The 16,812-nt window shown below is 43.8% G+C and overlaps 1 protein-coding gene across 2 annotated transcripts in view; it reads right to left on the bottom strand.

The window, feature by feature from the left end:
- Positions 1-14,214, bottom strand: part of LOC106595257 (serine/threonine-protein kinase B-raf) — a 64,800-nt gene extending 50,586 nt beyond the window's left edge. Inside the window, exons 1-3 of one of the 2 annotated variants that reach the window (XM_082964344.1) lie at positions 14,016-14,214; positions 8,220-8,321; positions 4,340-4,627 (exon numbers count right to left, since the gene is read on the bottom strand). In XM_082964344.1, the coding sequence (XP_082820470.1) occupies positions 4,340-4,627; positions 8,220-8,321; positions 14,016-14,171 (546 nt within the window). In that variant the 5' untranslated portion in view covers positions 14,172-14,214. The remainder of the gene's footprint in view (positions 1-4,339; positions 4,628-8,219; positions 8,322-14,015) is intronic. The other variant, XM_082964345.1, reaches the window with a different exon arrangement.
- Between the last annotated feature and the right edge of the window lie 2,598 nt (positions 14,215-16,812).

Here is a 16,812-nt window from a genome sequence, read left to right as displayed (position 1 = left end):
CATCAATACAGGCCATCTCTCCCTAACTATTGTCTAATATCATCAATACAGACCATCTCTCCCTAACTATTGTCTAATATCATCAATACAGGACAGACCATCTCTCCCTAACTATTGTCTAACATCATCAATACAGGCCATCTCTCCCTAACATCATCAATACAGGCCATCTCTCCCTAACATCATCAATACAGGCCATCTCTCCCTAACATCATCAATACAGGCCATCTCTCCCTAACATCATCAATACAGGCCATCTCTCCCTAACTATCATGTCTAATATCAGGCCATCTCTCCCTAACATCATCAATACAGGCCATCTCTCCCTAACTATTGTCTAACATCATCAATACAGGCCATCTCTCCCTAACATCATCAATACAGGCCATCTCTCCCTAACATCATCAATACAGGCCATCTCTCCCTAACATCATCAATACAGGCCATCTCTCCCTAACATCATCAATACAGGCCATCTCTCCCTAACTATTGTCTAATATCATCAATACAGACCATCTCTCCCTAACTATTGTCTAATATCATCAATACAGGACAGACCATCTCTCCCTAACTATTGTCTAATATCATCAATACAGGCCATCTCTCCCTAACTATTGTCTAATATCATCAATACAGGCCATCTCTCCCTTACTATTGTCTAATATCATCAATACAGACCATCTCTCCCTAACATCATCAATACAGGCCATCTCTCCCTAACATCATCAATACAGGCCATCTCTCCCTAACATCATCAATACAGGCCATCTCTCCCTAACATCATCAATACAGGCCATCTCTCCCTAACATCATCAATACAGGCCATCTCTCCCTAACATCATCAATACAGGCCATCTCTCCCTAACATCATCAATACAGGCCATCTCTCCCTAACATCATCAATACAGGCCATCTCTCCCTAACATCATCAATACAGGCCATCTCTCCCTAACATCATCAATACAGACCATCTCTCCCTAATATCATCAATACAGGCCATCTCTCCCTAACTATTGTCTAATATCATCAATACAGGCCATCTCTCCCTAACATCATCAATACAGGCCATCTCTCCCTAACTATTGTCTAACATCATCAATACAGGGCATCTCTCCCTAACATCATCAATACAGGCCATCTCTCCCTAACATCATCAATACAGGCCATCTCTCCCTAACATCATCAATACAGGCCATCTATCCCTAACTATTGTCTAATATCATCAATACAGGACAGACCATCTCTCCCTAACTATTGTCGAATATCATCAATACAGGACAGACCATCTCTCCCTAACTATTGTCTAATATCATCAATACAGGACAGGCCATCTCTCCCTAACTAGTGTCTAACATCATCAATACAGGACAGGCCATCTCTCCCTAACTATTGTCTAATATCATCAATACAGACCATCTCTCCTTAACATCAATACAGGCCATCTCTCCCTAACTATTGTCTAATATCATCAATACAGACCATCTCTCCCTAACTATTGTCTAATATCATCAATACAGGACAGGCCATCTCTCCCTAACTATTGTCTAATATGATCAATACAGACCATCTCTCCCTAACATCATCAATACAGGCCATCTCTCCCTAACATCATCAATACAGGCCATCTCTCCCTAACATCATCAATACAGGCCATCTCTCCCTAACATCATCAATACAGACCATCTCTCCCTAATATCATCAATACAGGCCATCTCTCCCTAACTATTGTCTAATATCATCAATACAGGCCATCTCTCCCTAACATCATCAATACAGGCCATCTCTCCCTAACTATTGCATCAATACAGGCCATCTCTCCCTAACATCATCAATACAGGCCATCTCTCCCTAACATCATCAATACAGGCCATCTCTCCCTAACATCATCAATACAGGCCATCTCTCCCTAACATCATCAATACAGGCCATCTCTCCCTAACATCATCAATACAGGCCATCTCTCCACTAACATCATCAATACAGGCCATCTCTCCCTAACATCATCAATACAGGCCATCTCTCCCTAACATCATCAATACAGGCCATCTCTCCCTAACATCATCAATACAGGCCATCTCTCCCTAACATCATCAATACAGGCCATCTCTCCCTAACATCATCAATACAGGCCATCTCTCCCTAACATCATCAATACAGGCCATCTCTCCCTAACATCATCAATACAGGCCATCTCTCCCTAACATCATCAATACAGGCCATCTCTCCCTAACATCATCAATACAGGCCATCTCTCCCTAACATCATCAATACAGGCCATCTCTCCCTAACATCATCAATACAGGCCATCTCTCCCTAACATCATCAATACAGGCCATCTCTCCCTAATATCATCAATACAGGCAATCTCTCCCTAACTATTGTCTAATATCATCAATACAGGCCATCTCTCCCTAACATCATCAATACAGGCCATCTCTCCCTAACATCATCAATACAGGCCATCTCTCCCTAACTATTGTCTAATATCATCAATACAGACCATCTCTCCCTAACTATTGTCTAATATCATCAATACAGGACAGACCATCTCTCCCTAACTATTGTCTAATATCATCAATACAGGCCATCTCTCCCTAACTATTGTCTAACATCATCAATACAGGCCATCTCTCCCTAACTATTGTCTAATATCATCAATACAGGCCATCTCTCCCTTACTATTGTCTAATATCATCAATACAGACAATCTCTCCATAACAATTGTCTAATATCATCAATACAGGCCATCTCTCCCTAACATCATCAATACAGGCCATCTCTCCCTAACATCATCAATACAGACCATCTCTCCCTAATATCATCAATACAGGCCATCTCTCCCTAATATCATCAATACAGGCCATCTCTCCCTAACTATTGTCTAATATCATCAATACAGGCCATCTCTCCCTAACATCATCAATACAGGCCATCTCTCCCTAACTATTGTCTAACATCATCAATACAGGCCATCTCTCCCTAACATCATCAATACAGGCCATCTCTCCCTAACATCATCAATACAGGCCATCTCTCCCTAACATCATCAATACAGGCCATCTCTCCCTAACATCATCAATACAGGCCATCTATCCCTAACTATTGTCTAATATCATCAATACAGACCATCTCTCCCTAACTATTGTCTAATATCATCAATACAGACCATCTCTCCCTAACTATTGTCTAATATCATCAATACAGGACAGGCCATCTCTCCCTAACTAGTGTCTAACATCATCAGTACAGGACAGGCCATCTCTCCCTAACTATTGTCTAATATCATCAATACAGACCATCTCTCCTTAACATCAATACAGGCCATCTCTCCCTAACTATTGTCTAATATCATCAATACAGACCATCTCTCCCTAACTATTGTCTAATATCATCAATACAGGACAGGCCATCTCTCCCTAACTATTGTCTAATATCATCAATACAGGCCATCTCTCCCTAACTATTGTCTAACATCATCAATACAGGACAGACCATCTCTCCCTAACTATTGTCTAATATCATCAATACAGGCCATCTCTCCCTAACTATTGTCTAATATCATCAATACAGACCATCTCTCCCTAACTATTGTCTAATATCATCAATACAGGCCATCTCTCCCTAACTATTGTCTAATATCATCAATACAGACCATCTCTCCCTAACTATTGCCTAATATCATCAATACAGACCATCTCTCCCTAACTATTGTCTAATATCATCAATACAGGACAGGCCATCTCTCCCTAACTATTGTATAATATCATCAATACAGGCCATCTCTCCCTAACATCATCAATACAGACCATCTCTCCCTAACATCATCAATACAGACCATCTCTCCCTAACTATTGTCTAATATCATCAATACAGGCCATCTCTCCCTAACTATTGTCTAACATCATCAATACAGACCATCTCTCCCTAACTATTGTCTAATATCATCAATACAGGACAGACCATCTCTCCCTAACTATTGTCTAACATCATCAATACAGGCCATCTCTCCCTAACTATTGTCTAATATCATCAATACAGGCAATCTCTCCCTAACTATTGTCTAATATCATCAATACAGGACAGGCCATGTCTCCCTAACCACTCCCATAGCCCCCCCTAACCCCTCCCATAGCCCCCCCTAACCCCTCCCATAGCATTCCCATAGCCCCCTAACCCCTCCCATAGGCCCCCCTAACCCCTTCCATAGCCCTCCCATAGCCCCCCTAACCCCTCCCATAGCCCCCCTAACCCCTCCCATAGCCCCCCCCCCCATAGCCCCCCTAACCCCTCCCATAGCCTACACCAAGTGGTATATGTATTATAACCACTCGTTACTCACCACGGTCCGCTGTTTGTTGGGCAGGAACACCCTGACGATGGGTTTCTGAGGGGAGCGGGGATTGGCCCGTCCGTCTGTAGGGGTCTGGAGGACAGCCAGGGTGTTTGGGGCGGAGGGGAGAAGGAACTGGGTGCCCCCGGATCCCCCAGAACAGCTCAAACCCCCATCTAGGAGGGAAGGGGGCGTAGGAGAGGAGGAGTAGAAGTCTGTCCCGTTTCCCATGGCCTCCAGCAGCTGCTGCTCCCTCTGCTGCAGAGCATCCAGCTTACTGGTGTACTCCTCATAGGCCTACAGAGAGAATTCACAAATTTTTTTAAACATCCATCACGAGTCAAAAGTTCAGACACACATACTCATTCCAGGGTTTTTTTCTCCTCACTATTTTCTACATTGTAGAATTAGTGAAGACATCAAAACTATGAAATAACACGTATGAAATCATGTAGTAACCAAAAAAAAAAAAAAAGTGTTAAACAAAATCTAAATATATTTTAGATTTGAGATTCTTCAAAGTAGCCACCCTTTGCCATGATCACAGCTTTGCACACTCTTGGCATTCTCTCAACCAGCTTCACCTGGAATGCTTTTACAACAGTCTTGAAGGAGTTCCCACATATGCTGAGCACTTTCTGGCTGCTTTTCCTTCACTCTGCGGTCCAACTCATCCCAAACCATCTCAATTGGGTTGAGGTCGAGGGATTGTGGAGACCAGGTCATCTGACGCAGCACTCCATCACTCTCCTTCTTGGTCAAATAGCCCTTACACAGCCTGGAGGTGTGTTGGGTCATTGTCCTGTTGAAAAACAAATTATAGTCCCACTAAGCACAAACCAGATGGGATGCTGCGGTAGCCATGCAGGTTAAGCGTACCTTGAATTCTAAATAAATCACAGACAGTGGCACCAGCAAAGCATCCCCACACCATCACACCTCCTCCTCCATGCTTCACGGTGGGAACCACACATGCGGAGATCATCCATTCACCTACTCTGCGTCTCACAAAGACACGGCGGTTGGAATCAAAAATCTCAAATTTGGACTCATCAGATCAAAGGACAGATTTCCACCGGTGTAATGTCCATTGCTCGTGTTTCTTGGCCCAAGCAAGTCTCTTCTTATTGGTGTCCTTAAGTAGTGGTTTCTTTGCAGCAATTCGACCATGAAGGCCTGATTCACGCAGTCTCCTCTGAACAGTTGATGTTGAGATGTGTCTAACTTGAACTCTGAGAAGCATTTATTTGGGCTGCAATCCGAGGTGAGGTTAACTCTAATGAACTTATCCTCTGCAGCAGAGGTAACTCTGGGTATTCATTTCCTGTGGCGGTCCTCATGAGACATTTTCATCATAGGGCTTGATGGTTTTTGTGACAGAAATTTTCCAGATTGACTGACCTTCATGTCTTAAAGTAATGATGGACTGTCGTTTTTCTTTGCTTATTTGAGCTGTTCTTTCCATAATATGGACTTGGTCTTTTACCATACAGGGCTATCTTCTGTATAGCACCCCTACCTTGTCACAACACAACTGATTGGCTCAAAAGCATTAAGGAAAGACATTCCACAAACTAACAAGGCACACAAGTTAATTGAAATGCATTGCAGGTGACTACCTTCATGAAGCAGGTTGAGAGAACACCAAGAGTGTGCAAAGCTGTCTTCAAGGCAAAGGGTGGCTACTTAAACATTAAATATTTGGATTTGTTTAACACTTTTTTGGTTACTACATGATTCCATGTTAGTTATTTCATAGTTTTGATATCTTCACTATTATTCTACAATGTAGAAAATAGCAAAAATAAAGAAAAACCCTTGAATGAGTAGATGTGTCCAAACTATTGTCTGGTACTGTATCTATATACACACACATCTCTATATACATAATGTGTACACACACGCCTCCCTCTGCTGCAGAGCATCCAGCTTACTGGTGTACTCGCCACACAGGGTAACTCACCTCCAGATATATGGCCGGAGGGTTACATTCTCCTCACAGGGTAACTCACCTCCAGATATATGGCCGGAGGGTTTACATTCTCCTCACAGGGTAACTCACCTCCAGATATATGGCCGGAGGGTTTACATTCTCCTCACAGGGTAACTCACCTCCAGATATATGGCCGGAGGGTTTACATTCTCCTCACAGGGTAACTCACCTCCAGATATATGGCCGGAGGGTTTACATTCTCCTCACAGGGTAACTCACCTCCAGATATATGGCCGGAGGGTTACATTCTCCTCACAGGGTAACTCACCTCCAGATATATGGCCGGAGGGTTACATTCTCCTCACAGGGTAACTCACCTCCAGATATATGGCCGGAGGGTTACATTCTCCTCACAGGGTAACTCACCTCCAGATATATGGCCGGAGGGTTTACATTCTCCTCACAGGGTAACTCACCTCCAGATATATGGCCGGAGGGTTTACATTCTCCTCACAGGGTAACTCACCTCCAGATATATGGCCGGAGGGTTACATTCTCCTCACAGGGTAACTCACCTCCAGATATATGGCCGGAGGGTTACATTCTCCTCACAGGGTAACTCACCTCCAGATATATGGCCGGAGGGTTTACATTCTCCTCACAGGGTAACTCACCTCCAGATATATGGCCGGAGGGTTACATTCTCCTCACAGGGTAACTCACCTCCAGATATATGGCCGGAGGGTTACATTCTCCTCACAGGGTAACTCACCTCCAGATATATGGCCGGAGGGTTACATTCTCCTCACAGGGTAACTCACCTCCAGATATATGGCCGGAGGGTTACATTCTCCTCACAGGGTAACTCACCTCCAGATATATGGCCGGAGGGTTACATTCTCCTCACAGGGTAACTCACCTCCAGATATATGGCCGGAGGGTTACATTCTCCTCACAGGGTAACTCACCTCCAGATATATGGCCGGAGGGTTACATTCTCCTCACAGGGTAACTCACCTCCAGATATATGGCCGGAGGGTTTACATTCTCCTCACAGGGTAACTCACCTCCAGATATATGGCCGGAGGGTTTACATTCTCCTCACAGGGTAACTCACCTCCAGATATATGGCCGGAGGGTTTACATTCTCCTCACAGGGTAACTCACCTCCAGATATATGGCCGGAGGGTTACATTCTCCTCACAGGGTAACTCACCTCCAGATATATGGCCGGAGGGTTTACATTCTCCTCACAGGGTAACTCACCTCCAGATATATGGCCGGAGGGTTACATTCTCCTCACAGGGTAACTCACCTCCAGATATATGGCCGGAGGGTTACATCTCCTCACAGGGTAACTCACCTCCAGATATATGGCCGGAGGGTTACATTCTCCTCACAGGGTAACTCACCTCCAGATATATGGCCGGAGGGTTACATTCTCCTCACAGGGTAACTCACCTCAGATATATGGCCGGAGGGTTACATTCTCCTCACAGGGTAACTCACCTCCAGATATATGGCCGGAGGGTTTACATTCTCCTCACAGGGTAACTCACCTCCAGATATATGGCCGGAGGGTTTACATTCTCCTCACAGGGTAACTCACCTCCAGATATATGGCCGGAGGGTTACATTCTCCTCACAGGGTAACTCACCTCCAGATATATGGCCGGAGGGTTTACATTCTCCTCACAGGGTAACTCACCTCCAGATATATGGCCGGAGGGTTTACATTCTCCTCACAGGGTAACTCACCTCCAGATATATGGCCGGAGGGTTTACATTCTCCTCACAGGGTAACTCACCTCCAGATATATGGCCGGAGGGTTTACATTCTCCTCACAGGGTAACTCACCTCCAGATATATGGCCGGAGGGTTACATTCTCCTCACAGGGTAACTCACCTCCAGATATATGGCCGGAGGGTTACATTCTCCTCACAGGGTAACTCACCTCCAGATATATGGCCGGAGGGTTACATTCTCCACCAAACTTGTCCAGTAGTGCCTCTAAGTGCTCCTGTGTCAGCTTGATCATCTGTTTGATATTCCAGATCTAAGGACACAAAACACACACTTTAATTATGAAAGTCACATCATACCGTTATATAGCCTACTTGCATTGACTGAAATGGTCACTATAGACATTGCAGAGGCATAGCATGTCTATGTTCCAAATGGAGCCCTATTCCCTATATAGTGCACTACTTTAGACCAGAGCCCTATATAGTACACTACTTTAGACCAGAGCCCTATTCCCTATATAGTGCACTACTTTAGACCAGAGCCCTATTCCCTATATAGTACACTACTTTAGACCAGAGCCCTATTCCCTATATAGTACACTACTATAGACCAGAGCCCTATTCCCTATATAGTGCACTACTTTAGACCAGAGCCCCATTCCCTATATAGTGCACTACTTTAGACCAGAGCCCTATTCCCTATATAGTGCACTACTTTAGACCAGAGCCCTATTCCCTATATAGTGCACTACTTTAGACCAGAGCCCTATTCCCTATATAGTGCACTACTTTAGACCAGAGCCCTATTCCCTATATAGTGCACTACTATAGACCCAGAGCCCTATTCCCTATATAGTGCACTACTTTAGACCAGAGCCCTATTCCCTATATAGTACACTACTTTAGACCAGAGCCCTATTCCCTATACAGTACACTACTATAGACCAGAGCCCTATTCCCTATATAGTGCACTACTATAGACCAGAGCCCTATTCCCTATATAGTACACTACTATAGACCAGAGCCCTATTCCCTATATAGTGCACTACTATAGACCAGAGCCCTATTCCCTATATAGTACACTACTTTAGACCAGAGCCCTATTCCCTATACAGTACACTACTATAGACCAGAGCCCTATTCCCTATGTAGTGCACTACTATAGACCAGAGCCCTATTCCCTATATAGTGCACTACTATAGACCAGAGCCCTATTCAGTGCACTACTTTAGACCAGAGCCCTATTCCCTACATAGGGCTCTGGTCTAAAGTAGTGCACTATGGGTCCCTATGGGTCGTGGTGAAAAGTAGAGCACTAGGCTAAAAATAAAAGGACTAGGGTGCTGTTTTGGAAGCATTAGACACTAGTAGTGGAAGACTAAGCTAATTGTTGTTCTTACTGGTCGCTGCCCAACTTCACAACCGACCGGCAACATTAAAATCTAAATCATTACACAACTGACAGTCTCAATGAAATCACAAATCACTGTTAGTCTCCTCTCCACCCTGGGAGAGCAGGGTCAGTCTCCTCTCCACCCTGGGAGAGCAGGGTCAGTCTCCTCTCCACCCTGGGAGAGCAGGGGGGGTCAGTCTCCTCTCCACCCTGGGAGAGCAGGGTCAGTCTCCTCTCCACCCTGGGAGAGCAGGGTCAGTCTCCTCTCCACCCTGGGAGAGCAGGGTCAGTCTCCTCTCCACCCTGGGACAGCAGGGGGTCAGTCTCCTCTCCACCCTGGGAGAGCGGGGGGGGGGGGGGGGGTCAGTCTCCTCTCCACCCTGGGAGAGCAGGGGGGGGGGGGGTCAGTCTCCTCTCCACCCTGGGAGAGCGGGGGGGGGTCAGTCTCCTCTCCACCCTCAGCCATGTCTTCCACACAACAACCACCAGATAAAATGCAATGCTTGTCTTTGTATAGACAGTATACCAGCATAACAAACCAATCCCTCTTTAGGGGTTTCAGTTAGTATACGTGTTCAATGTAAGAAAATGCTTCATAAACCAGTGTCTCTACCGTGGGCCATGGATCCTAAAATAACCAGTCACACCAACCTTCCCCATCACTGGTTAAATGCATGGAAGCATCTGTACATCCAGAGAGTAGGCCTAGAACTAAGACAAGCCCCCCCCCCCCCCTGCCCTCAGATATTCAGAACGTGATTTGACATTAGGGCTGTCTCGAAAAAGCCAAACCAAATCCTTTCTAGCATTTTAGGGGTCTCATTGAAAATGATCAAAAGGATCGTAAACTACATAAGAGTTTGATTCTCTGATCAATCTTGAGTGGTTTGAGTACCGTACACATTCTTTATGAGCACAAATGTATTTGTATGTACAGTGCCTTCGGAAAGTACTCAGACCCCTTGACTTTTTACACATTTTGTTACGTTACAGCCTTATTCTAAAATCGCTTAAAATACTCAGCAATCTACACACAATACCCCATAATGACATCACAATACCCCATAATGACATCACAACACCCCATAATGACATCACAACACCCCATAATGACATCACAATACCCCATAATGACATCACAATACCCCATAATGACATCACAATATCCCATAATGACAAAGCCAAAACAGGTTTTTAGAAATGTATTAAAAACAAAACAGAAATTAGCTTATTAACATAAGTATTTAGACCCTTTGCTATGAGACTCGAGAATGAGCTCAGGTGCATCCTGTTTGCATTGATCATCCTTCAGATGTTTCTACAACTTGATTGGAGTCCACCTGTGGTAAATTCTATTGATTGGACATGATTTGGAAAGGCACATAACTGTCTATAAAAAGGTCCCACAGTTGACAGGGCATGTCAGAGCAAAAACCAAGCCATGAAGTCGATGGAATTGTCCATAGACCTCCGAGACAGGATTGCGTTGAGGCACATATCTGGGGAAGGGTACCAAAAAATGTCAGCAGCATTGAAGGTCCCCAAGTGCCCTCCATCATTCTTAAAATGGAAGAAGTTTGGAACCACCAAGACTCTTCATAGAGCTGGCTGCCCGGCCAAACTGAGCAATCAGGGTAGAAGGTCCTTGGTCAGGCAGGTGACCAAGAACCTGACTGTCACTGACAGAGCTACAGAGTTCCTCTGTGGAGATGGGAGAACCTTCCAAAAGGACAATCATCTCTGCAGCACTCCACTAATCAGGCCTTAATGGTAGAGTGGCCAGACGGAAGCCACTCCTCAGTAAAAGGCATATGACAGCCTGCTTGGAGTTTGCCAAACAGGCACTTGAAGGACTTTCAGACTATGAGAAACAAGATTCTCTGGTCTGATGAAACCAAGATTGAACTCTTTGGCCTGAATGCCAAGCGTTGCGTCTGGAGGAAACCTGGTACTATCCCTATGGTGAAGCATGGTGGTGGCAGCATCATGCTGTGGGAATGTTTTTCAGCGGCAGGGCCTGGGAGACTAGTCAGGATCGAGGGAAAGATGAACGGAGCAAAGTACAGAGAGATCCTTGATGAAAACCTGCTCCAGAGCGCTCAGACTGGGGCGAAGGTTCACCTTCCAACAGGACAACGACCCTAAGCACACAGACAAGACAACGCAGGAGTGACTTCGGGACAAGTCTCTAAAATGTCCTTGAGTGGCCCAGCCAGAGCCCGGACTTGAACCCGATCAAACATCTCTGGAGAGACCTGAAAATACCTGTGCAGCGATGCTACCCATCCAACCTGACAGACCTTGAGAGGATCTGCAGAGAAGAATGGGAGGAACTCCCACTTTTAATACGGTATGACTACTCGCATAAAAACCGTGGATAGAAACGTGAGGCCGCAGAGTACTGTTTCATGAAAATAACTCCAAATGCGCACATCATGTGCATATCTGGGGCAGGTGGATGTGAGACCTCTGGACTCTTAATGCTGTTTGGCCTCAGTCTGGACAATGTTTTACTGTTTTGGGGCAATAGAATTCAAATTCAATGACATTCTCTGATTCTATGACCATTAAAGAGATCCTCCGGTACTTTTTAGCCAGTAGTTCTGAAAGTAGAGCTCACTAGCCAATAGTGGTTGTGGAGAATATTGAGTACTACGTCACATTGGAACAGATATGTGCACCACGTCATTACTCTCTCCACTCTGCATCTTGATTCGTTGTCACTCAAATGGCGAGGGGCTGAAGCTCATTGGCTAGAAATCAAATTGCTAAGGGGGCTAGCCCACGTGGGAGGAGGGGTAGTGGGGGGGGGGGAAAAATGGCACAGCACAGCTTCCAGAAATACTGTCGCTTTCAAACTCGGGATTCCGTGTCTCATTAAGGTAAGACAGTATTTCTTGCGCATAGATTATGCATGTATGAACTACACATTGACACATCCAGCCCAAAGCTGGAGGTTTCAAAAATACTTTCTAGTAGCCCAAATTCTGGAGGCTGTCTAACTGTTCTATTTGAATTCTGTTTGATTATATGTGCATTCTATGTGCATTCTATTTGAATTCGGTTTGATTCTATGTGCATTCTATGTGCATTCTATTTGAATTCGGTTTGATTCTATGTGCACTCTATTTGAATTCTATTTGATTCTATGTGCATTCTATTTGAATTCAATGTGCATTCTATTTGATTCTATGTGCATTCTATTTGATTCTATGTGCATTCTATTTGATTCTATGTGCATTCTATTTGAATTCTGTTGACTGCTGAATGGGGGGCAATATTATTCACTCAGCTCGGAAGATATCCTGAAGATTTACAGATATCCCGCGCGGACAAAATTTCAACAGAATAAAGATATTGTATTTATTGTGAAGGCATACAATAACATCAGTCAAGCACTTTTGGGAAGGAGAAAGTTTAGCTACCTGAGTATACCTTTAAAACAAAACAAAAAAATCTGACTAATTAGGCCTACTAATTGATCTAATTACCTGGATCCCAGGTGAATTGGTTTATGAGTTCTACTGTAACCAGAGAAACCACTAGTATCAACAGCAGGTTAGTCAAGGTCCCAAAGTAAAGCTGACAGAGAATTGATTGAGGATTTTGGTTTGGCTCTTTGCACAACTTACAGATTTTTCTATTTGACTAATAAATACAATATGATGCAATTGTGATATTGGCATCATTTTTATCTTATGGTCAATTGGATAAGCCTGATATGTCACTCACAAAATACCTCTTGACTGTTGCATGATGTCCTTTATTTTAATTTCATGTCTTCGATACAGGCCTTCTTGCATTGAAACCAAAAATATTTTTGAAAATAGCTGTTAAAATATGGTTTAACTTTACATAAATGTAACGTTAGCTAGGAGCATATCATTTGAGCCATGATGATGGAAGAGGCCTAGCTAGCGTATGACTATTACAAATCGTGCGCTAATAATTCTGCATGAACCTCCATATCAATGATTTATATTGTAAAATAATGTACATTTTATCAAGCAAAACAAAGCCGATCTTTGCACCGACATATCAGCTCCCGTCGACAGACAGCCCACGAAGGGGATTCTCTGTATCGAATAGACGGAAACCGTAAATCCCTGATGAATTGTTCAGAAATAGAAATAAGTTTGTCAGTTCGCTATATGGATATAAAACGAGGCATTATCAACCCGTACGCGGTAGATCGGTGAAGCCAGCCGGTGCCAGCTAGCAAACAGAGAGCTGGATGCAGCAGCCGCCGCAGAGAGAGAGAGAGAGAGAGAGAGAGAGAGAGAGACCTGCTGGAGAGAAGAAGAAAAAAAACTCGAAAAGCAAATGAAATATAGGCAGGCCTGAAATAAACATTGGCGTCAGCGGATATATAACTTGATCAATGTAGTCTAACGCAAAATGCACCTTAAGGAATAACGGCAAATGCAAAGAGGACGAAGGACACGTTAGTGATGGAAATCATTTCCATTTTAGTGCATCATTTCGCCCCCTGCAATGCATCCCCACGATCCATATTACAGCCGGTGTTTCCTAAAGATCCTCATCCAGTTACCTCCACTCGGTACCCCCGTCTCACCATGCCCAGCTTCACCCCCGTCTCCCCGGTCCATACCTCCTCGTCCTGCGGACATTCTGGGATCCCCACCGAACAGGCTGGGTCCAGGCAGGCTCCCAGCTCCTCCAGTCCCCGCTCCCGCTCCGGGTCTCGGTCCATCGTGTCACCGTTGAAGACGGGCGGTGGGGACTCGGCGTTACTCAACGCCGCCATTTTAAACTGCGAGTAACTGAGTGGAAAAGAATCGAGGAGAGGAGACAGGAGGGGGAGACATATTCAAGAAATGTAGCTGGCTGGTGAAGCACTGGGATGTGATGCTTTGGGGGTACACGGGGAAATTAGGGTACCACTTTCCTCCTTTCTCTGTCAGTGACCATTGTTTTAATAAGTCAATAACGAGTATTTCATTTGTTTCAGTGAGCGCATATGATTTTTGCTGACTGATTAGTAGCTGGTCCAATTACAACTGCATCAAGTGCACCTGCCAAATAAAAAGCAGCCCAAAAAATACAAAAAAAACATTTACCACAAAAACAACTGTATAGCACCAACCTGTGTAGGTCTCCCACCATACACAGACATGCAAACCAAACTGTAGCTGAGATTTTACCTCCAGTAGTTCAAACCGACCAGAGAGGAAAAAGGAGAAACTAGAGGGGTAAATGTGTCTCCTCCAGCAGGTGGCGTATTTTCGTCCGCCAGACGAGGAGTATCTGTACGGAGACCAACGGAGCCGCAGGAAATGAAAAACCAGTGAAGAACAAACACCAATGTAAATACAACCCATATTTATGTTGATTTATTTTCCCTTTTTTTTGTACTTTAACTATTTACACATCGTTACAACACTGTATATATACATAATATGACATTTGAAATTAATGTATTATTTTTGAACTTTTGTGAGTGTAATGTTTACTGTTAATTTTTTATTGTTTATTTCACTTTTGTTTATTATCTATTTCACTTGCTTTGGCAATGTTAACATATGTTTACCATGCCAATAAAGCACCTTAAATTGAAATTGAATTGATTATCTGTACTCTGTCAGAGATACGATGCAGAGACAGATCCTTACCAAGTACAGGCTGAGTGACCACCAAATGGCAATAGAAACAGGCAGACATAACAAGACATGGCTACCCAAAGAGGAGTGTGTATGTGGTCACTGCACGACAGGCAGGTAGAAACAGAGATGCACTTTCTCCTTTACTGGGAGAAATATTCCTCACCAAGAGATTCATTATTCGTAGAAATTACTACATTTATTCCACATTTGATCTTATTTAAACCCAGAGGAAAAACAACAAATACTCATGGGTGAAGGAGCAACGGCTCCTATTGCAGCCAAATATGTATTTGCCTGCCATAGCCTGAGAGACACTGAATAATTAACTTAATTATTATTATGGTTGTGGTTATTATTCCAAATAGTAGTGGTACGGGTAGTAAGGGTGATGATAATGATATCAGTGTAATTAATGGTGGTTGTGGTGGTGGTGGTATAGTACTGTAGTAGTAATGATGGTGCTAGTTGTAGTACTGATGTAATGGTGGTTGTGGTAGTGGTGGTATAGTACTGTAGTAGTAATGATGGTGCTAGTTGTAGTACTGATGTAATGGTGGTAGTGGTGGTATAGTACTGTAGTAGTAATGATGGTGCTAGTTGTAGTACTGATGTAATGGTGGTTGTGGTAGTGGTGGTATAGTACTGTAGTAGTAATGATGGTGCTGGTTGTAGTACTGATGTAATGGTGGTTGTGGTAGTGGTGGTATAGTACTGTAGTAGTAATGATGGTGCTAGTTGTAGTACTGATGTAATGGTGGTTGTGGTAGTGGTGGTATAGTACTGTAGTAGTAATGATGGTGCTAGTTGTAGTACTGATGTAATGGTGGTTGTGGTTGTGGTGGTATAGTACTGTAGTAGTAATGATGGTGCTGGTTGTAGTACTGATGTAATGGTGGTTGTGGTAGTGGTGGTATAGTACTGTAGTAGTAATGATGGTGCTAGTTGTAGTACTGATGTAATGGTGGTTGTGGTGGTGGTGGTATAGTACTGTAGTAGTAATGATGGTGCTGGTTGTAGTACTGATGTAATGGTGGTTGTGGTAGTGGTGGTATAGTACTGTAGTAGTAATGATGGTGCTGGTTGTAGTACTGATGTAATGGTGGTTGTGGTAGTGGTGGTATAGTACTGTAGTAGTAATGATGGTGCTGGTTGTAGTACTGATGTAATGGTGGTTGTGGTAGTGGTGGTATAGTACTGTAGTAGTAATGATGGTGCTAGTTGTAGTACTGATGTAATGGTGGTTGTGGTAGTGGTGGTATAGTACTGTAGTAGTAATGATGGTGCTAGTTGTAGTACTGATGTAATGGTGGTTGTGGTAGTGGTGGTATAGTACTGTAGTAGTAATGATGGTGCTAGTTGTAGTACTGATGTAATGGTGGTTGTGGTAGTGGTGGTATAGTACTGTAGTAGTAATGATGGTGCTAGTTGTAGTACTGATGTAATGGTGGTTGTGGTAGTGGTGGTATAGTACTGTAGTAGTAATGATGGTGCTGGTTGTAGTACTGATGTAATGGTGGTTGTGGTAGTGGTGGTATAGTACTGTAGTAGTAATGATGGTGCTAGTTGTAGTACTGATGTAATGGTGGTTGTGGTAGTGGTGGTATAGTACTGTAGTAGTAATGATGGTGCTGGTTGTAGTACTGATGTAATGGTGGTTGTGGTAGTGGTGGTATAGTACTGTAGTAGTAATGATGGTGCTGGTTGTAGTACTGATGTAATGGTGGTTGTGGTAGTGGTGGTATAGTACTGTAGTAGTAATGATGGTGCTGGTTGTAGTACTGATGT

This window comes from Salmo salar, chromosome 17 (assembly GCF_965601325.2).
Source record: "Salmo salar chromosome 17, fSalSal1, whole genome shotgun sequence".
NCBI classification, from domain to species: domain Eukaryota; kingdom Metazoa; phylum Chordata; class Actinopteri; order Salmoniformes; family Salmonidae; genus Salmo; species Salmo salar.
This window is presented reverse-complemented; position numbering and strand designations above follow the sequence as displayed.